Source organism: Hyperolius riggenbachi, chromosome 1 (assembly GCF_040937935.1).
Source record: "Hyperolius riggenbachi isolate aHypRig1 chromosome 1, aHypRig1.pri, whole genome shotgun sequence".
Classification (NCBI taxonomy): domain Eukaryota; kingdom Metazoa; phylum Chordata; class Amphibia; order Anura; family Hyperoliidae; genus Hyperolius; species Hyperolius riggenbachi.
Genome location: NC_090646.1, coordinates 539,180,204 through 539,203,743, shown reverse-complemented (window position 1 = coordinate 539,203,743; position 23,540 = coordinate 539,180,204). Strand labels below are relative to the sequence as shown.

At 38.4% G+C, this 23,540-nt stretch overlaps 1 protein-coding gene across 3 annotated transcripts in view; it reads right to left on the bottom strand.

The window, feature by feature from the left end:
• Positions 1–218: 218 nt before the first annotated feature.
• Positions 219–23,540, bottom strand: part of ZNF608 (zinc finger protein 608) — a 120,322-nt gene continuing 97,000 nt past the window's right edge. The window contains exons 4-10 of one of the 3 annotated variants that reach the window (XM_068246872.1): positions 15,289–15,376; positions 11,331–13,770; positions 8,842–9,244; positions 7,138–7,313; positions 3,929–4,082; positions 2,847–2,928; positions 219–1,266 (exon numbers count right to left, since the gene is read on the bottom strand). In XM_068246872.1, coding sequence (XP_068102973.1) covers positions 1,260–1,266; positions 2,847–2,928; positions 3,929–4,082; positions 7,138–7,313; positions 8,842–9,244; positions 11,331–13,770; positions 15,289–15,376 — 3,350 coding nt within the window. In that variant the 3' untranslated portion in view covers positions 219–1,259. Of the gene's footprint in view, positions 1,267–2,842; positions 2,929–3,928; positions 4,083–7,137; positions 7,314–8,841; positions 9,245–11,330; positions 13,771–15,288; positions 15,377–23,540 lie in introns of those variants that run through there. The other 2 variants (XM_068246889.1, XM_068246881.1) reach the window with 2 other exon arrangements.

The window sequence follows — 23,540 nt, the reverse complement described above, 5'->3', positions numbered from 1 at the left end:
ACCTGGGTGTTTAAATAGGCTTCTTTTATATGTGTAGGGAAGAAGGCAGACATGGAAAATCTTTGGGCTACCATGGGTACACTTTAAGCATTTCATATTTTAATAGTAGAAACATTTTACAACTATTTTTAAAAAATCAGTACGTCTACTGACAACCGTCTTTTCTTTGTGGGTCAAGTTAAAATCCAAAATATACAAAACCACAGTGGACAACAGGGTACAAAAACAACTTCTTTTATTCTGATTGCCAAATTATTTAAGGCAGGTATAAAAAGAAAGCATTCAATATACATTTTACATAAAATAAACTAGATTACAGCATAAGACAAGTAACCAGGCAATGGCATTATATTCTCTCTTCTAAAACTGGATAATTGTAAACAATAAAAAAAGACCGCAGGACTATTCAAGTAATAGAACAATCACAGATGTCTTGTGGTATGCAGGTTTTCAGGTTATTTGTCATTCAAGATTAAAACAGACATTTTATTATTCACAGATGTTCATTATTTACTCATTTCAGGTTTATACAGTATGTACAACAGTTTCAGTTTTTTATACTGTGGTACTGGCAACCCCATGCCCTCCATATTTTCACAATGCACAATTACAATTAAACAGTTATTATTACAGTAACATTTTACACTGAAGCATCTTAACGGGAGCCACCATATAGACATCTACATTGTACCAAAGTGTCATAATTTTACAGCCTGCCTTACAGCCTATGGCCAGTATGATTAGTTTCTGCAAATTTCAGGCACATGGATACATAACATTATTTACATTATAGGGAAGAAAAATAATTAACAGCCATTTGTAGTAAACACTATTCAACATGACATTACATTTTTATGTTTCAATTTTCTTTTTTTTTTTAAATCGGGTGGTGTGCAGGTTAGCAGCAGACCCTACAAGTGTGCGAGCCCAGTTATACAAAAGAGTAAAGAATATATATATATATATTTATTTATATATATCTATGTGCATGTTAATATACAAACAGCGCTGTGTACATATATTTATATATATATAGATGCTGTACTACTTGCACACATACATCTAATTACAGGAACATGTTACTCTGTTATAAAAAAAATCTGAATTTTACAAAAAATCAACAAAAGGAAAAAAATGAAATGAATTTTTTTTGCCTTCCACTTAGGCATTCTTATATAAACACCATGGAACTGATGTCTGTAATTAATCACTCTCCCATGTGATCCCGTCACATGATTTAATGTACATTTTCAATGTATTCATTCCCTAAAAAAAAAGAAAAAAAAACATGATCACAATTTTTTATTTTCAAAGGGTAAATATATTTTTCATAGTACAAGAATATGAAAAAGGTTCTTCAATATACTGCACAGAAACAAACTAAAGGACATTTTTAATGTAACCTGATCTTATCATTTTCAACTACACACATTTTTCATACAGTGGATAAACACAGAAAAAGATAGAATGTAGGTTTTGAACACCCTCATCGATGTTGTTTAGTTATCATTTAAAGCGGAGATGATTCATGTTTGCTATTGTTACCATCATAGGTACAGTGTGAGTAATGCAATGGCTCTTATAGATCTAAAAAACAAAGCTCTGTGGCTATGTAATCTAACAGATGGAATGCTGACATTCAATCTGATACAAGAAAACCCAAAACAAATAAAATTCAAACTAAATAATTAAATCTCCAGTTTTTATAATAAATACGTTATTAAAAAAAAGTATTAAAATAATCTGTGATAGCAACTGTATGAAATAATATGCAAACAAGTAACATAGTATTTTGTAAACAAACTGACTGTCATTTGCCTTCTAACATCTTTAATTTCATTAAATGTCATTTTTTTTTTCTTTCAAATAGCTCATGTACATTAGCAGCTAGCTACTCCCATTGGAGCATGGACTGTAATATAGATTAATTAGAATAATGATTGGTAGAGGTGGCTAACTAGTTTCAGGTTTGAGCAGTACAACTGCAAATATTACAGACACTGAAACATTGCAGATTGTTTAAAAAACAAAATGAGATATAAATGTATAGTTCGGAAAAAAGGAGAAATACACAGGCACACTTTATTTTATCCAGTCTGGATACATTGTTATAAGACCAAGAAGGGGGACAGCTGAACCTGCTTAATATAAGTGAATAAGGGTGCAAAGTTCTAAGTTGGCAAAGGGTCTGCATTTAACTGTAGGTACATTAATTTCAATTGTAGTACGTTATAATAAGGCTTCCCTATTGCATCTATAATTCTCAGCCAACAAGCTCAGAAGTCTTCTGAATCAGCTAATTGTATCTTTACTTTTCTGTACAATATGTAATGCCATTGTTCACTAAGTACCTTGACACTCTTTGTTATGCTTTAAAAGGTATTATTTAGAAATATATACCCAAGGTAAGAAGCAGCATAATATTTCACACTAGTATCAACTATTCTCTGTTTATCATAAGAAGTAGTGGAAAAAAATGTCCTTGACAGGGATCATAAGCTATGTTCAGCACAGCTCGGAGAATCTGAAAACTGTTTACACGTCTATTCCTCTAGAAGGAAAATACATCAAAGTCAATAAAACTGGAAGACAAGAAAGCCATATGTGCTGTTTGCTTCCTCTCAGTGTTTAAATGCTAGGTTTCACTGCCTTTCATTTTAGAAGACTACCGACAAGCTCATGCAATTGTACTGTTTTAACTTCCATTTGTTATCATTTGTAGAGATCCAAGAGGTATGGTAATTAAAAAAAATAATAATAATTGTAAAAAATTCTGATCAAACTTCTAAATAAATGTATAGATATTAATAGATACAATTCCATTGACTAATATACTCTCTGTTTACCTTCTTTGTGTAGGAAACATACCGGATGCAGATGCCTGAGCAGCCACCTGCTGAGTGGCAACAAGGGTAGCAGAGGTCAACCCTAGGGGAAAAGCCCTGTGTGAGTACATTCACTTGAATGCAGTGCACATGCATCACAATCTCTGTTGCCTTACTTCTAAACATATAAAAAAGCCACCCCTTCAGAAATATAAAACAGAGCTTGACTAGGCTGGTGGACTGTGTAAAAAATAATTTGCATAATCACTTCTCTGCCTACCATACATGTTTTAAGCAAATGATTACTACTGAATTTGTATAGCTTTTTTTCTTTGTTTAACCTTCAGAATGGGCTTACTCAATACACTTTCGGTAATTTTAAAATAAATTAAAATAACTTTTCAATCACATGGATAAGACAATTGGTAGTAAAGTGTAAGCAGCATAAACGTTACAGCAACGCATCAGCTGGTTGAGATCTTTCCAAAAAGATAGTATTTTTTTACGATTACGAATATGGTAAAGTAAAAATTATCAATGGGCACTCAAATTGCACTAAAAAGCCATTTTTAGCTACCTATTTGCAACATGGCCTTTTTTCACTCTGTTGGTTTTGTGTGACTTCTCCAGATTGTCTATTGTGCCACAGTGTTCTTTGTAGAACATGCAGGCTCATCCTGTACTTCATCAGTCACTGGTGCATACTTGCTAATTTGCTTTCATGGGTAGCATGTGCACAGCATTGGTGGGATTCTTTGTGAACAAAGAAAAGCATAGCTAAATTGCATCTTAAAACAAATACCACCCGGTCATGATAATGTAATACAGATGCTGCTGGATATCCCCGAGTCATTAAACTGGCAATTTATTCGGTTTTTGTGCACTGTTGCTGACATGCATACACATAATTAGACATTGTATGTGCTCTGTCTTTCTGTTGTGAACACAAACAATCTTTTGGAATGCAACAAGGGTCATTATAGTTCCAGATACTTTATAAACACTGTACTAAAGTGGTACAAATATAAAAATACGAGCCAAGTTAGCCAAGCACTGAACTGAATTCATGTCAATGAAACGTCTAAGAAAAAGTAGATATTAACCTTGAAATGGGTCATACTGTCCAGGTATCAGAGGATATCCCATCCCAACATGTGTGTGATGATGCGTATGAAGATGCCGTTGGCTAAAAGGGGAATGCCGTTCTCGCTCTCTTTCTGTTTCACGTTCACGCTCAGTTGAGTTTTTTTCTGCCAGCTGTGCAACAGACACAATGGAGATTATAAGATTCATTTTCCAAAATAAGTCTTGTATAAAGTGCAAAACTTTAGAAGCCTAGCTGGCAGCAACACAAAACTTTTATTCGGCGCCAGTGCAGAACACTTCACTATACAGGTGGTCCCCTACTTACGAAGAGTTTCCATTCCAGAACATTGTTTGTAAGTTGACATTGGCCTCAATTCACTAAGATCTTGCTGGAGATAATAAGGCAAGAGAAAACTTACCTCCACATAAGAGAGAGTTATCTTATCTCTTCACTCCTTAAGTTACCTCCTCTGTAGTTAAGTTACCTCCTCTGTAGTTAAGTTTCCTCCTCTGTAGTTATTTTACCTCCTCTGTAGTTATTTTCACATGCAGTTAATAAACAGCCTGGGTCATATGCAATTCACTTTTTCACCTGAGTTTTCTCCTAGGAGATAATTTTTCATCTTCAATTTAAAATAGTTTTCCAGCACTTTTTAATTAAAAAAGTACCAAAAAGTAGGTGAAAAGGTAATATTAAAATTATTTTGAGCATTTTCTTTCTTTCTGGTGGCTTAAAAGGCATTTTATTGACAAGTTTAAAAATGTCACCTAGGAGAAAACTCAGGTGAAAAAGTGAATTGCATATGGCCCCCTGTCTTTAACTCTGGAGTTATTTTAAGGATTGAAGAGTTAACTTAAAGACAGAAGAGTTAACTTTAGGTTTGCCTGAGGTAAAATGTTTCCTGAATACTACATGCCTTATCACCATGGTAACAACTCTAGAAACGTTATTAAAGACAGGAGAAAAGCTTAGTGAATTGAGGCCTTTGTCTGTAAGTTGAGTGCTGTGTTAAACAATGATTTACTTTCGGACAACTTGTTTTAACCATGATTTTTTGGTTGTTTTGAATGTGATTTTAAAGTGCTTTGAACTACTTATACTGGTTTATACAATACTGTAACATTTAACAACAAACATATGTAATAAAACAGTGTTGTATATGAATACAACTATGTTTGTATTTCTGAAATGTTGTAACTTGAGTCATTTATAAGTAGGGGACTGATCAAATCAAATCTGATCTAATCAAAGATAGTGTTATTGGCATGACCAAGATTTATACAGGCATTGCCAAACCAAATAAGCAAGGGGAAAAGGGGGATATGGAAGGTGGTGGGGTAGGGGGACAATGGCTAAGCAGTCTGTGGACATATTTAAGTTTACAGCTCCGTTATGCCCCACTCAGCATTTAGGTATTCAGATACCTCAAATGGTGTCTCAAAGGTTTCTAATCTCCATTTGAACTGGGTTAGCAAATACAAGATGAAAGTGGTTTAAAGGAAACCTCTAGTGAGTGGAATTTAGAGACGGTCATCTTTAATCCCTAAAAAGATATGTACTTGTGTCAATGTTGTGCTGCTGACCTCCAGTCTCTAATACTTTCTCAGTCACTGACAGGGTCTGTTTGACTTTAAAGCTTTGCAGGCTAGAGAGCCTGCAGCTGCCAGGTGTCATTATCACCTGCTCCTTCAGTCCAGCCCTGCCTAATAGAGGCTGCAGTTGACCAGCTCCACCTATCAGGAGTGGTGACCAAACAAGCAAGAGAAGATGAAAGCACAACATCAGGAAGGCCACAGTGTTTATGCTATGCTTACACCCTCCTTTGGCACACGTTTAGCTTATTGTTTAGGAATGATCTACTGAATAATTCATGCATGAGACAATTTTCAGCAGCAACTTTTACTAGCAACATTTGGAGGTTCGTCCTACATATATATTTTCATAACTGTAATTGTGGGTGGCTTGATTAAAGCAGAATATAACCCTGCATTTCAACTTTGCTCTAAAACATTATTTACAGTATATTATATGCAACCAGCATTTTTTTTTTTACTAGACCAGCATTGGAAGGGTTACACAGTGCTTTAAAGTTCCTGGAGATTTCTGCAGACGCATCCGAAGCTGACATAGATACATTTTGTTTACATAAATGTATCTAAGTGTTGAATGTGACTCATCTCTCTGACTGAGAAGGAGTTGGAGGACAGCCAAAGAGTGTGTAACATTTCTCAATAGATACATATAACTAAATAGAATGTAACAATCTGAACTTCTGCATATATCTCCACTGAACTTTAAACCTCTGTGTTTAACCCTTCCAATGCTGGTCTAGTAAAAAAAAAATGCTTTTTGCATATAATATGCTGTAAATAATGTTTTAGAGCAAAGTTGAAATGCAGGGTTATATTCCGCTTTAACTTCCTTGTATAAATGTGTTCAGTGCAATACTGGATTTAATAACACTAAAATTATTCCATATAAACAATAGATAAGGATTTTTTTAGTTTTTTTTTTAATAATTGCAATAGGGCAATAAGTACGGTACGTTTAGGAATAAGACCTGAAATGTGATACAAATTGCATAATAATAATAGGAATAACTGTACAAGGGACCTTAATATGATTTAAGGAACCCCATCAGTTGCTGCCTCTCATGCTGCTTTCAGCCTACGGCAAGTGGAAATGACATGATAAAATAACAACATAACATAAGTTAGTATGTTCATATTAATCATAATTTGATCTATATTAAAGTGGTACCAAATCAGGAAAAAAACTTTGACTATATTGCACCCACAGCATTAGAAGTAGAAAATGTACCTAGTTATTCCCCTCTACCTAGTTATTCTTCCACCATTGATTCAAATGTTTGATAAGTGGCTTGCTGCATCAAATTCAGGCTACCAGCATCTTTAAAAATGCATGAAAAACGCATACGCATGAAAAAAACAAAATGCAAAATGCAATTTTTCTGCAATTTTGCTTCCATTTGTGATTATGGGAGCCTGTGTAGTAGTTGTCCCTGCATACAACACAATCCTGCCTTGGCAGGATGTTCTGGGGAGAGGCTTTTGCTTACAATTAGTAAATGAATGGTTATACGTAAAATTAAAAAAAAAAATCAGGATTTCATGTTAAATATTTTGATTTGGGTCGGTTTTAACATAATACTATCAAATTCAACTATGATGTGTTAGAGGCAAGTGAGATTAAATGAATACTCACAGAAGGAGACTTGGTGCGGTACTGATTGGCATGCTGTTGCAACAAGTCCAGTGCTTTAGATTCAGAGGATGGTTTTGAGTTCATACTAGGGCTGGTGCTGGCTTTCTCTGGTTCTTCTCTTCCGGTCACCTTCCCATAAACAGAGTAGTGGGGAAAGCCTGGAGATAGATAAGCTCCTGGGAAGAAAGTAAACAAAGCTTCAAAAAGTGGAATATGAAGCTTTTGCGCATAACAGCAATGTTTATACATTCAGGAAATATCTACCGCTAATGGAACAAGTATTCTTTCCTACATAAATGAAACTATCTCCAAATATGTTTTACCTTCTCAGCTGTATGCTTTATCTAAAAAGGAGGAGGTCCACTCACTGAGTATAATAAAGTGATTTCCTGTCCATAATATGACAAAAAAAAGCTACTCTGAAATTATCATTATTATTAGACATTTGTATAGCACTGACACATTTAACAGTTTCAATGGGTACATTAAAAGCTCTGATGTCACTAACTACATCCTCAGAGGAGCTCACAGTCTAATAAATACTTTAGTCTTAAGGGGCCCATACACCTAACGATTTTCCCACCGATATACAGCAGATTCGATCACTGTGATCGAATCTGCTGTGAAATCATTGCGCGAACGCTGACAGAACGATCGATTTCCATCCAAAATCAATCACCCCCGTCGATTCCCATCATTCTGTCCGTGCAGAAGATTTTGCTTGATCGCCGGCGGGTCGGAAGTGCGTCAATAGCGGCATTCAAATGCCCTCCGCTGTCCTCTTCTCCGCGCTGAGCTCCGATTCCGGCAGGCTTCACTGTACTTCCTGTCCAGGCAGGAAGTTTAAAAAGTAGAGCGCCCTCTACTGTTTTATCTTCCCCCAGCAGGAAGTACAGTGAAGCTGCAGCCAGGAGCCCAGAGCGGAGAAGAGACAGCGGAGACCAGGGAACTTGTGCCGGCCAGATCAGGTAATGTATAGCTGGCGGGGGGTAGCAGCAGCGGCAGCTCCACAGATTGTGATCGGTTTCATGCTGAAATCGATTCACAATCTGTTTGTAGTAAAGTCAGCCATACGATCCCTCTCTGATTAGATTCGATCACAGAGCGATCTATCTTTTGGTCGATCTGATGGAAAATCGACCAGTGTATGGCCACCTAAAGGCTCATTTTCTGCAGACACCTATAAACATAAAAGTATATCTTTAAGATGTAGGAGGAACTTAAGTGCCCAGAGGAAACCCACAGTACACATGGAAGACCATAAATATTTAATGTAAATAATTTTCTGACTGAGATTCAAATATTTTGTAACAGAAGCTAGAAGGTGATTTTTAGTAAGAGGTCTTTTTAGTTTAATTTACAACCTTATTCCTTCCTAGTGGTTCTTGGTTGCCATGACCTTCTGTTTTAAGAAGGCAAATGTATATTCAGAGCTGGAAGGTGAGAAAGCCAACAACTTCTGCCACCATCCCATTCAGAAAAATAAATATTATTCTGTAAATACTAGTACAAAGAGATGAAATTGTTATTTTTCCTCAAATGGTTTTATCCCAAATTTAAAACTTCTTGCCTTTACTGATGGCTAACACAGTGCATACTGTACTTTTTCTACCACATACTGTGGAAAAATAAATCCTCTTTATCCCTATAAATTTTAAATCTGTAATGATTTAGTGAAAATTATGCATTTAAATTTCCCCTTACCTGGATAACTATGCATCAGAACTGGAGACACTGCTCGATATGCTGGGTGATTGGGGTCATACATCTGTGTATATGGATATGCATGCAGATATTGTATATACGACTGATGTTGGCTCATGGGTGAGGAAACTGCCACTCTTGCATTCCTCGAATCCTTCCAGTTTACAGGAGTCTTTCTGTCATCATTTTTATTCTTTTCTTCTCCCGGCTGGGAGTCTAGGCGTTTGACATCTTTGGGCTCCTCTTTTGTAACTGGTAAAGAAACTGGTAATACATTCTCTTTAGTGGGAGTTTTCTGCAAACTGTCCTCTTTTATTTTCTTCTCTCGATCTATTTCTTCAGATTTTTGCTGTTCTAGGTACTTTGACTGGTAAATGTAATGGTGCCATCTTGAATCTGCCTCCTTAATGAAAGAAAATAGGCCTCAGTTAATCTACACAATAAACATTACAAAACACAGGCTTCTCTGTACAAGGCTTACGTGAAATTCATCATTCTTTAAAGGGGAAGTACAGTCTGGCATAACACAATGAAAAACTTGTTTTTGTACCCTTTATTGCCTATCAGTTGTGATTTTTTTTTCACAGATGACCTTACTTGTGACCAAAAACAAGCCCCCCCCCCCCCCCCAAGCTCACAGAATGGCATTAATACAAGCTGTCTGTCAATACACAGAAATAGTACAAAAATAAATTCCATTGTAATTCTAAAAAACAACAACAAAAAACAACAAAACAAACAAAAAACAAAAACAAACAAGCTCTTCTCTGGTTATGCAGAGCTATTAATGTAGTGAAGTTTACAGAAACAAACTCTAAAGTGAATATGAATGAACAAACACAGAGCAATTACAGTGTTCAAAGACTATATTGCTCACTTCTGTTACAGCTAAAAAGACCAGTGTCAGCAATCTGAGAAGCATCTGCATTATAAAACCCACAGTCTTTTAACTCCCTAAACAGTGAAACTAAAGTGAAGAAAACACACTCTGTTGACCCTCTCAATAACTTCTCTCTGCTTCAAAGCATATTTTTCTACCTGGGAAAACATGGAAAGGTATGTATTCCCAAAATGAAGGCAATAGGAAAAAAAAATCACTTTATATTTGAACTTATAATCACTGGAAAACATCCGATTTTTTTCTTATAAGTTTATACTAGTTTAAATCAGAGAAAAGCATTGTTGCCTTGCTGGAAATTTAAAAAAGGATTACCAGAGCACTAACATAAATGCTTGGTAGTGTACAATTAATTGGTTTTAAGTGGATCTACTGTATATCTAAACTCACTCTCTAAAGGTGGCCATACATCAGGCGACTTGGTGGCCTATCGACCATCCGATTCGATAATTGTAATCCGAATCAGATGAAACTCTCACCAAGTGCATGCCCGATCAATAATGCAACCAATTTCGGGATAAAATTGGTTGCATTAATCGGCTGGACACGCTGCAAGATGTAGGGCCAACTTGTTTGATCGGGTGAGCACCAGTAACGGCGAGCGATATTGGGACAAGTGACGAATGAGACTAAATACCCAACACTGCCCCCCTAACGTGCAATGTACCTCCCTGGTGCCCAGTGCAATAAACATTACCTGTCTGTGGCTGACTCTTGTCCTCTGCTGGCTCCGAGTGCTGTCCTTCATCCATATACGCTGGAGTAATGCAGGCGTAACGTCACATAGGCGTGTATGGACGAAGGACAGCACCCGCAGGCAGTGGAAGACAAGCAGCGGCCACGGACAGGTAACGTATAGTGCATTGGGCACCTGGGGGGTACATTGCACATTAGGGGATAGCATCGGGCCGGGCAAGGCGGTGGGTGTGGGGTCACAAGGCCGATTTTGGATCAATTTCAGCATGAAATTGATCGGGAATCAGATTGTGGTGTATGGGCAGCCCAGATATCTCTAGCTAATCAGATTCGATTAGTGAGAGATTTATCTCTTGGTCGAATCTTCCCATCATTGCTAGATGTAAAACATAGTCAGTGTGTGGGCAGTTATGTTTGCCTGTCATTGGGTCTTCAGGCTGTACACACAATGCAATTGTAGAGTGCTGGAAAGGTAATTTAAACAGTAGATGACTAATAATTTCCAAGGAGAAAAAACTTACAAGAAAAAGTTGAACTGAATATGATCCCAAGGCTCGTCTCTTAGACCCTGTGTGGGTCCAGGTAAATGTGAATGATTTCAACTAAGTGTTACATAATTTTTAACCTTAAAACTTTAATAAAAAAGCCATCAAAACCAAAATTTAGGAGCCATGATAATATTCATAGCAAATAGGGGGACATTTTTACTAAAATAATATCGTGATCACTTTAAGTATTTGCAAATTGTGAACATTATCATAAAATAAGTTTATAAATACATACAAAAAGGGTCTGTATATTTTAGTAAGTTTACAATAGACTGTGTATCCTTGAATGGAATAATGTCAAGGCAAGTTCAATAAATCAATATATTTACTAATAATTATGTCCTTACCTGTTTAAACCGTGCAGTGGGATCTACTCCAGTTTGCTTCATTGAGTCCATTACAGATTTCATTTCCACTGCTTCTTTTATAAGTTGGTGGTTTTCCATTTGCTTTGCCTTGAAGCTATCACAGGAAACTTGCTGATGATTGGGCAACATTTGGGGTTTCATAGGCTCTTCTGTTTTATTGGCAACACCCAGTTTAGAGCTCACCTTATTTGGCTCTGAAGCAGAAGGTGCTTTCGAAATGGTAGCTGATGGTATATTTTTTAATTTGCCATCATCTTTTCCAGGTTCCTTAACTGTACTATCCGATTTTCGTTCACACTCTCTTCCAGTTTGTGCCATTGTTTGCTCTGCCATTCTCTGATCTTCATAATATTTTTCATACTGCTGTCTGTAAGCAGGATTTGATGCAATTAAAGACTTTTGGTCCATATAGAGTCCATAAGCATACTGTCCATAGTAAAGTGACTGGGCTAGTGCAGGATGTCTCTGTGTGATAACAGATTGATGTTGAGGTGGCACATTACTGGTGGTCATGTCATTCTTTTTACAATCTATAATTTCAGGTTTTTCTATTTTTTCAATTTCTTCTTCTGCTTCCTTTTTGCTTTTACTACCCTGTGAAGGATTAACATTTCCAGGCACAGAAGTGTTAACCTGTCCGGAGTGCACATAAGTTGGGGAATAATAAGGATCATAGCCGTGGTAATATGGAGAATGAGATTCGTTCATCTGAGATGACTGAGTAAGAGGCGTAGAGTGACTCTTAACAGCATTATCTGTACTACATATTATATCTGAGGGAGAACTAGTTTTTGACCTCATGCCCTCTGACCTACTATCAGAACCTCCATCATCAGCAGCATCTGAAATATCAGAATAGGCTGGACTGTTTGTTTTGGTAGCAGAATTGTCACTACCATTTTGTGTCATAACATGCAGTGGAGTCATAGTGGGCTGTCCATTTATCACAGTGCTGCATTCAACCCTAGAGGCACTTCCTATAGAGGGGCTTGGTGCATTGTCTGTAAATGTATAAACCTTATCTGCCTCTGCCTTGATGCTAGCCATTCGGCTTTCTTGTACATCTGGGAGTCCATTAGAAGGAGATTCAGTTTTAAGTTCTTTCAAAAACGGTGGAGATAAATCCTTTCCAGATCCTTTTAAATCCTCTACTTTACAAATTTTAGAGTCTGCCTTAGGGCTTCCAGCATCTTTACTTTCCTTCTCTCTTAGTTTCCTCTTTTCCTTTTTCTTTTTGTCCTTGAGTGATGTGAGAGAAGGATTTATGGTGCTTGGCTCTCCCATAATTGTAGGCTTTGGTTGAATAGGTTTTAATGGGGGGCTCTTTGGTGTTGTCTGGCCAACAGTAGTTGTTAACGAGGGTAATCCTGGTATTGTTCCCGTTGTAGTGTTTGTAAAGGATGCACTAGGAATAGCTATTAATTGAGGAGGTGTAGGAGCTGGAGCTGGAGCCGGAGCTATTGGCCGAGCTGTTTTGAGTTTTGAAATGTTTTTATCAACCTTACAGTTGCTGGATTTTTTACCTTTTTCATTTTTCTTGTCAAATAGTCCTTCTGCTTCAAGTTTTGGCATTTCAACTGTAAGATTGCTATCTAATACTGCACAGTTTTCCAGTGTAACTGACATGTTAGATATCACAGGCAGGTTATTAAGTTCAACATTTAAAATTTTCTTTTTTCCAGAATTCTTGCCAGTTTTTGAATTGTTGATTTGGTTTGGACAATTGTTTGCCAAATCACGTTTGCCCTTTGGTGTGCCAGGGGCACTTTGTGAACCAGGAGACATGGGTGTCTTTGATTGTTCCAAACTTGTGCTTGACTCACTGCATTCAAGTGCCACATTACTTAGTGCTTCCTCACAGTCTGAAACTTTGTCTTCACTATCCTGCTCAAACTCCAGTTTATTTTCAGGGTCCAAATGTGCGTGTGCCTGGTGATATCGCAGTCCGTTTATGTGCTTGTACTTTTTGTTGCAGTTTGGATGTGGACAGTCTATTAGAACTGGAGATGAGCACCCTTGATCCAAAAAAGAAGAGTCATGTTTGCCTTGTGGAGTTGTTGGCATGCTACGAGAGTTAGTTCGAACCCTTTTCCCTGATTTGTTGTCCTCAGAACTGGAATTTAGATCTAGTTCCATTTGAGGTTTATTTTTTCTTTTGCCAGCAGGTGAAGGACTTGCTTTAACATCCTCCATTGCACAATTTGGGGGTGTCCGACGTCCACTTGTATTAATACTTCCACGTCTCCCCTTTCCATGTGCTCCTCCTCTATTTTTGTTGTGGAGTCCTCTTGATTCTGTAAAACTTGCATCACCTCCCGGTGCTGCTGCTGCTGCTGGGCCTGATGCTGTTGACCTTGCCCGCTTTCCTCTTCCACGACCACCACGCATTTCAAGGTCACTTGTAGGTGAATCACAAAACCTGTGCAGAAAATAAAAATTGGTTTTACTCATATGCCTTTCACTTTCTTTTCCTCTCCAAAGGCATATTTTAAGTTCAAGGAATGATATCTACTATCAACAGTCTAGAAAAATCACAGTAGTCATTTTAAACATCATTATGTTTCTTTCTATTACTTTAATCAGGTAAATATGAAATACTGCCAAAGTAACCTGTTGTGTTTGTAAAAAGACAGCACCGGTTTTTTTTACTCTTGCCCTCAGACTTGGGAGTTTGATCCCCAATAGGAGAACAGTCTGTGTAAAATGTGTACATTCTCTATGTGTTTCCATGGATTTCTTCTTATAACATAAGCGAGGGGAGCTTCACTAATTTGCCCTGCTTTCTGTGTGTTGAGACATAATTTAGGCTGAATTGAACATCTATTTGAATGGTATCATGAAAATGAAACAAAACATGCCATACACTCAGTTATCCCTTAAGATAAAACCTTTAAAACATCCATTAAAATTCACATGCCATAGTGACAGTTTTATATACAACAGGCTACTTACTGCCCAAGATAGTTTTCAGGAAGCACAGGGTGGATGCACATTTAATGCCATTACAGTAGTTTATTAAACAACTAGTACATACATTGGGAACACATAATATGAAAAATAATAAATTACACTCACACATCCCATTATTAAGTCATTTTGTTATTTAAGGGGGTGCATAGCAATGGAGGGTGGATAGAATACTAACAAAAGTCCAGAAGCCTAATAATACTTATTGAGGTAGACAAACCTTCACCATCTCCCAGTATATGAAAGATTTTCATTTACATCTGTTCAGAATAATACAACAACACTTGCTCAGATTTACCCTTTGATGCCTTCTAAACATTATGCAATTTGAATTAAATGGGCAAGTATGCCATCAAACACATGTATTGCCCTTCTGCATGTGGTTCACTAAATCTTGGCTATACCCAGACAAGGCACTTATTAGCTAAAGCTCCCATCTATCCCAGGCTTACTACTGTGGACTTAGGGTGCCACAATTCAACAACTGGGGGGGGGGGGGGGCACTAGCAACCTCACTGTACCACAACAAGCAAAACTATTACTGTCAATACAATTAGCCCTAAAGGAAGACCCTACCTCAAAAACAAAAACAAAAAAATGACTAGATAGAGAAAACCTTCCACCTAACAGGAAAAAAATACATGGGGGGGGGGGGGGTAGTAGGAGGAGGGAAGGGAGGGAGGGAGACATTGCCTTACTTCTTAATTGCCAGTGGGGCTACAAAAGAACTAGCATGGAGTATTCCGGGCAAACAAACTTTTAGATGAAAGTCAATTGCAATTATGCAGGTCCTTGCCCTTCCCGCTACATACCACCTCCTTCTACATGGACTAAAGGTAGGAAAGTAGCAGGAAGCTTTCAAAGGTCATGAATCTTCATAAAAAAACTAGACAATAGGATGATATAGGGCTGTATGCTGGTCAGAAATAGTGGAATAAAAGGCAGATATAGTTTTAGCTTAGTATCTTACCTAGGGGGAGCCCAGTCATGCTTTGTGCAGTCTAATAAAGTACCAACATATGTCTTATTCCTCCATGTAACATTCACAACCAGTACACCTGCAAAGAGAAAAAAAAGGATCACAGTTTGTATATTTCAACAGTTTAGTGAATTAGTTGCATGTAGTTATAATAGCTTTGGCCAGTTTGTTTCCTTTTTTTGGTTTTAGTGGTCTCTGTGTATGGGTATGCACATGCAAGATAGAACTGACAAGCAGGAAATACTTGTTAACATGTCCTGCAGTAAAATGTTTCATTTTAATGCTGTTGTTATACAAACCGATTTCACAAAAAAAGTCAAACAGAAACTGTAACTACCAGATTAAACAGGAAGAGAGAAAAAAGCTGGACTAATCTGCTACCTTTAGAAAGGGGAAGTCTGTTGTTTTGCCAAATATTAGTTTAGCTCATGAAGAAACCAAACCATACTACAGAGTGAGATAGAATCAGTGACATCACACCATAGTTTGAGTAAACATACATTATTTAAAGTTCTAAACAAACAGGTTTAAAACATATAATCTACTTATGACATATTAAACCAAACAGTTTAGAGCTTACATTGCTACTTCTATTGCTACTTTATTTTATATTATTAACATAACAGTCTTTTAGTATTGAAGCTCTGCATAGCTTCTCCTAAATATGTGTGAGGCTGACCACGCAAGATGGGTTGTAAAGCAACAACCAAAGTGTAACAGATGTCTAAAGCAACTAATCACAAAACCTTGCAACGTAACAGAGCTGAAAAATAATTGGTGGCTCTATGCTACTATTCCATTTTTGCTCGTTTTCTCCGCCACCCAGCCTTTCTAAATAAACCCTAGTGTAACTTAAATCATGAAGAGTTTTCCATGAAATGTATTTTTTTTTTTAGTATAGCACATTTTATGTAAGAAAACTAACTATAGATTCCCTACTTAAAATGGTATATATTCAACCTCTGATAGAACCATAGCATGCACATTCCACTGTTCATAGAGTTGGTTGTCTGCTCTTCCTTTCAAGGCTAATTTTTGATGATAAGGAGGGACAACCATTCCCATTGCCCACATCTCCACTGGATGGAAATAGGGAAAAGGACAAGTCTCAGTGCCAGTTCACACTCAGCGCTTTGCCTGTGATCGCATTCGGCTCCGCGACCGTGATTTGCGGACAAAATCTTGCGATTCAGCGCGATTTGCGATTGTGATTCCCATTCAATGGAATGAGAATCACTGCACAATCACAGCCAAAACGCTGCATGCAGCGTGTTTGCTATTGATCGCAATCGCAAACACTGCTGTGTGAATGTATCCATAGGGATACATTAGTAGCAGCGCTTTGCTGAACCCCGGCGATCAGCAAAGTGCTGAAAAATCGCCCAATGTGAACTAGCCCTCAGACTTTCAGGTTGCCAGGCCTCACCTGGAAGCTTGAGGCTCAGGGGTGATTGAATATAGCAGTAATGGACTACCAATTCTATTTGAATTGCTAGGTATTTGCCTTTTTAACATAGCTATTGGCAGGAAAAAGGTGGGGATGGTGGATTAACAGATGTTTTAAGTGCCTGGAATGATGTATCAATATTATACAATGATAACAATGAACTACAAAACCATGGTAGGTTTTAGTGGTGTTAATAAGGATCCAATAATGTGACCACCCCCACAGTTCAGCTAAAAACCTATGGAGCCAGAGCTTTCTGTCATACTGCCCCTAGCCTGTGGAATGCCTTGCCAACCTTAAGCAAGACAACTCCCAGCCTGGACATGTTTAAATCAAAACTGAAAATCCAACTGTTTAGTCTGGTATTTATGATGTCATAACTTTTTTCCATGTACACATAACTATATACTGATCTGAGACAAGCTTATGTGCGATGGGTCCTGTGGGTGAAAAGCGCTTTACAAATGTTTCATTGTCGTTGTAATACCCACTAGAAAATCTACAATATTCCTAAAACCTTTTTTTTACTCTACTGTGCAAATGAAATAAAATCACTTCCTAACTTTTTTGCTTTAATGGATGGCCACACTGCCCTATTCTGCAGCCATAAACCAAGTTGTATTGTAAACCCTTTAACTTCAAGGATAATTAAAGGAACATATTTAACACCCCTCCCCCAGTCGAAAAGCTGGAATAATGATATGGAACATTTGTTCTTCATTCAAGTATGTGTGTAGGCAAAGTCATTTCCAGCTGCTTCCTACTGCACTACCTTAAATGCACAGGAAAAAAATGTAATATACTTTGCACTACAGATACTGTAAACTTGACTTGACTGGTATGTTACAAAGTCATTGATCAAGCACATATGTATAATGAAGACTGTTTGAAAGAAAACATAAAAGACACAACAAGCTCACAGCTCAAAGGCTAATAAAAAACAGAAAAGCTTGCACAAATACTTAAACTAGATCCTTAGTAAAAAGGCTTTTGTTATTTCCTTTCCCCTGAGGCCTTCCAACATTCTCAAAATAAGCCAGTGAAAGGATGGTGGTGAGCATTTGTTGAAAACAATTCATTATGACTGGGTGGAATTAGCTCTCAGGATACAGACCCAAAAGCAACAAAAAAAAAGATCACAGGTTTTAACATAATGGATTTATGGTAAACTAAAGTGTTTATTACGGAGCTACGATCCAATAACAGAAACTGAATTTTTGAGTAGACAATACAATTCTGAAATATTTAATTGTGAACAGTGCACAGCACAAAAAGGCATCTGCACATAATTGAGCATAAGTCAAAAACACACATTATAAATTTCATCTTCTCTAGTAATGGAAGGATTTTTTGTAAGCAAGACCTTGAAGTGAACCTGTCAGTGTTACTGCTGTATAAAGCCTAGTACACGCAATACAATTTTCCATTCGTTTGATGGATCCACCCGATAATTTCCAACCGGTCCGATCAGGTCCATATCAATAACATGATTGATCTCGGGTAGTTATCAACAGAATATTGATCGCATTATCGATTGGGAACAGTTTGAATGTCTACACACTACATACTTAACAGATTACCCATCAGTCTGATGGAAAATTGTATCGTGTGTACTAAGCTTAAAGTGTACTTGAGATAAGAAATGAGAAAGATTTTATACTTACCCAGGGCTTCTTCCAGCCCCATGAGCACCGCTGCTTCCCTCGCCGTCCACATGGGTGGCTCCGTTCAGCCACAGTTAGTCCCGGTAACTGGCTCAGTCTCATCAGTCAGGCTCTTCTGTGCATTTGTGGACATCAGTGCATGTGCAGAAAGAGCCAACTGGCATGACCGAGCCAGTTAGCAGAGCCACCCGGGAGGACAACGAAGGATGCAGCAGTGATCATGGGGCTGGAGGGAGCCCCGGGTATGAATAAAATTTTTCTAATTACTGATCTCAGGTTTACTTTAAGATGAAAGGAAAGGGGAAGTGAGTATGGTACTCTGCGCAAAGGTTTTAACGCTCTCTGAGCACACACAGTAGAAGTCACTTGTGGAATGGAGAGAGTGGAAGGTAGAGAAGGAAGTGGTAGCTACAGCAGAGGGAAAGGAAATAAAGTAAGTCAGCTGCTCTGATCTCTGTGCCAAGTAGGTCCTCAACTAAGCTGTTGTCAGATAAACATTCATGTGGTGCCCAGATTGTTAACATTCTTGTCTTGTTTCACATGCTGAACACAGATGTGGCAGGTAAAAAGGCTAGTGAGATGCAAATAATCCTAACATGCATGCAAACTTAATACAGTATCCAGCTGAATATAATTTGCATTACATCTAGTGCCAGTATGCATTATTTGTATCTCACTGACCATCTCTAGTGGCAGATAATGATAGCTTTGTTACAAGCTGAGATATAAAATAATCCCTCCACACTAGAATTTTTATTGTGTTGGGCAACCTGCTCCCTCTCTCAGGATGTTGCTGATGTGCAACTCCAAATGCTCCATTGATGCTGCAATTACAAATACTGTATAATCAACTTTGCCAAGATCAGAAAGTGATGGACATTTAAAAGTAATTTAGATTATACCATGTGAACAATCAGCAATGTAGCTCAATGTCTGATGCAATATACTGCAATTGCAAATATAGCCATACAGCACTAAGCAATAAAGATGACAAGTAGCTTTTAACACAGCTAGACTCCAATACTAGAGTTTGGCTGACACACCCTACTAATGTTGCACTCTAACCCCCCCCCCCCCCCCCTAAAAAAAACCAGTTTAAATCAAATATTCTACATGAAAAATAAAAGTTCTAACTATCCTTTTAACATCATTTATAATCACTAACCATGTCATCAAAATGGTTCAACATGGGATATGGAAGCTATAGGTATACTCCTATGTTATCTTCCAGGTGATCATGCCTGACACCCCAAAAAGATTCTATCCCATAACTGAAACTGATTGCTCTCATACCCCCCCCCCTTTCCATTTTCTATATGTCTGTCTTGGTACATCAACCTCCTGCACAGACAAACCAACTGAGTGTAAAAAAGGAAGGCAGGAAAATCTCCTTACACCAAGGCACCAATATTCACAAAGCTAGGAGTTTAATGCTTTGGATGTATAACTTAAATGGGCAGTATGGCGAAAAATTTAAAATATGTGCAAACATAGACAAATAAGAAGTACTTTTTTCCAGAGTAAAATTCTCCTATGTTGCTGTCACTTAAAGTAGGTAGTAGAAATCTGACAGAAGTGACAGGTTTTGGACTAGTCCATCTCTTTATAGGGGATTCTCAGCAAGGCTTTTATTCTTTTTAAAGATATTCTCTAAAAAAGGATTTAAAAAATGCTGCTGGCCAGCTTTCCTGTTCGCCACACAGTTTTTTGCCAGTTGAACAGGGCAACTGCCATTCACTAAGTGCTTTTGAAAATAAATTCCTGAGAATCCCCTATGAAGAGATGGACTAGTCCAAAACCTGTCACTTCTGTCAGATTTCTACTACCTATTTTAAGTGACAGCAACATAGAAGAAAAGTAATGTATGGTTCATTTTACTCTAGAAAAAACATACTTGTTATTTGTATATGTTTGCCTATATTTGAAATTTCACAATTTTTTGCCATAGTGCCATTTTAACTATCGACAAAGTTTCTTTAAAATTGAAAAGTTAAATATTATGTTTTCAACAATAGTCAATGTTATAGACAACAGAACATGACCTCATTTGAAAACAGAACTAGAAGACTAAACACAATGTATTTTCAGACACACTGTATTAGTATGAGCTACTAATCCCTTGTTGGTAATAAAGGCATGGGAAATAAAGTCAGCCTACAAATTAAACCAGACACCCTTCCTTTTTCTCAGCAGTATGTGATGTTGTTTAATTCCTAATCATCTCCATCACAGAATAAGCATTCAGAATCTCAGCTTCTAAATAAATACTAAAGAAGTGTGGAGGAAGGGTAATGTTTTGATCAACAGCCAACCTCTTTGCAAATACATCAAATTAACCTTTTTCCCCTCAAAGGCACTTTGTGAAACAATAAATCACACTGACAGAGATCAGTACAAAACATACTCTAGCAAGTACTACCAAATGCTATAAGGAGAAAAAACCCATAATGGAGAACAAAATAAAAACAATATTCCACTATAGTTTAAGAATAATAATGCATTTGCAAGGCACATGTAAATACAAACAGTCCCCTACTTAGAAACAACTCCAGCTACATTGATTCATACATACATTTTCTTGATGTACAAAATATACAGTACTGTTTTTTATGACTTATTTTGTTGTTACATGCTACAGTGTTGTATAAACTGTTAGTAGCTAAAAACAAATTAAAAGAACATTGAAAACAACAACAACAACAACATGTTTATTTTATATGTCCAAATCCAGAGTCATCTGAAAGTAAATAATTTAGCCACAAATTCAACTTACAAACAGAACCAGTTTGTAAGTATGGGAGCGCCTGTATATGTATAATTTATGTATATACACACTCTCTCTCGCTCTCTCTCTCTCTCTCTCTCTCTCTCTCTACAAGCTCTTTCAGGGATATCTCAAGAGAGTATTGTACTTTTGTATGGCTGTGTATAGTTTGCTGTCTCATGTGCATGTACTTTTAAAAGTGAGTGCTCTATTCCTATACATTATCCGCATTACCCTTTCGCTTGTATTACAGTGTTTGCACTATATACATTATTCATTTGTAAAGGACCACAGATGTGGATGGTGCTATATAAATCCATTATAACAATAATAAGAAATCTATATAGACTTGAATTAAAGGTAAAAATCAATGATGCATTACAAAAAACATGGATCTTAAGACACTATTTGCCTGATGCTATAAAAATAGAAAGTTTTACTTTTCTTGCTTTCTCTTCCAGTCTGATTCAAAAGGGTAATCAAGCGGAGTGAAAAAAAATCCCTCTCTGTTAAGCCTCGTACTCACGAGGCACAAAACAAGGGAAGCAACACAAAAAAAAAGCAGCGACAGCTCGTCGCCAGGTCCCTCTGTGCAACAGCCGTACACACTGCGCACAGAGGGACAGAGCTGCGGCGGAAGCTGTCGCCGAAGGTCCCTCCCCCCCGCCTGAAGCTCCGCTCACTGTGTGAGTGTTGCTGTCGCTAGTCCGCATACACACAGCAGACTAGCGACAGTTGCAGCAAAGTTGCGACGACAGCTGATGCCGGCGATTGACCAAGTCAATCGCCTGGTGACAGCTCTAATGGCCCATACTCACGAGGGACTTTTGTCGCCTCAACACGCGGCGCGCGCGTGTTGCGGTGACAGGTCGCCCGTGAGTATGGGCCGTCGCACGCGCGCGCACCCCGAACTGTCGCCCGCCGCTCTTGTCGCCATGCGATTGAAAGTTTCAATCGCATGGCAACAGTCGCCGCCGCACCTCCGCCGCAACTGTCGCTAGTCCACGTGAGTACGCGGACTAGCGACAGCAACCTCCATAGAGGTGAATGAAGCTTCCGGCGGGGGGAGGAGGAACGTCGGCGACAGCTTCCGTCTCGCCGCTGGTCCCTCTTCCGCGTGTGTACGCGGAGGGACCTGGAGAGAAGCTGTCGCCGGCCTGTCACTAGCACGCTCACGTGTGCTGGCGACAGGCCACTTCTGCAGCCCGTGAGTACGGGCCATAAGTAGTGACGGTTTGGGGCGCATGCTTCATACACACGGGCGACCTGTCACCGCAACACGCGCGTGCCAGTTGTAGCCCATGTGTATGGGCCATTAAGCATCAGGCCTATCAGTCTAAAGGTACCCATACATCTAGTAACTTTGCACCGATCAACCATCTGATTTGATAATTATTATTGAATGGGATGAAAATTGGTGCCGCCAAGTGCATGCCCAATTAACGATGTGACTAATTTCATGCAGGTTAATCGGACATGCTGCAAGATGCCGGGCAGTCGTGATCAGTCAGGTGCATGGCGGTAATGACGAGCATTATCGGGATGAGTGACAAACATGATGAAACCCCACACGCTGATCTCCCCTAATGTTCAATGTGCCTCCCCACTGCCCTATTCATTACCTGTCAGCATCCGCTGCTGGCTCTGGATGCTATCCTCCATCCATACACGTGCCCCACGTATTTTTTAGTGAACACGTGGGCATGTGTGTGACGTCACACACGCACCTGTGTTACTCCAGCAACCACTTGGGGCGGGATTTCAGCATGAAGCTGTTTGGGAATCAGCCTATGGTGTATAGGCAGGCAACAGATCTATTTCCGATCAGATTTGATCAGAAAGAGATCTGTCTCTTGGTCGATCTGCCCATACATCGTCTGATATATGGGCACCTTAATGGAGATTTTACTTCCTTTGACATAACTTTTGGAACCAATCAGTAAAAACACCACTTCACACTGTATTAATCTGAAACAAGAAAGAGTTCAGAACTGTAAATGGTAAAGGTACTCATAGCCATTAAATGACATTTCCATGACCTTTCTAATTTTTGGGACAAGAATCTCTCTTAACCTTCCTGGCGGTAAGCCCGAGCTTTGCCGATTTGCATAATTTTTTTTTGCTACACGCAGCTAGCACTTAGCTAGCTGTGTGTGCAATCCGATCTCCGCCGCTCCCCGCCGATCCGCCACTATCAGTCGTGCCACAGCCGCGATTTTAACAAACCGCCAGGAGGGTTAAGTCAACTCTTTATGTTAGACAGCAATAACTAGAGCATTCCTGCAAATCCTCCCTTTATGTTCAGATGCCTGGTACACACCATGAAATTTCCAATCAGATAGATGCGTCAAATCAATTATTTTTCTGA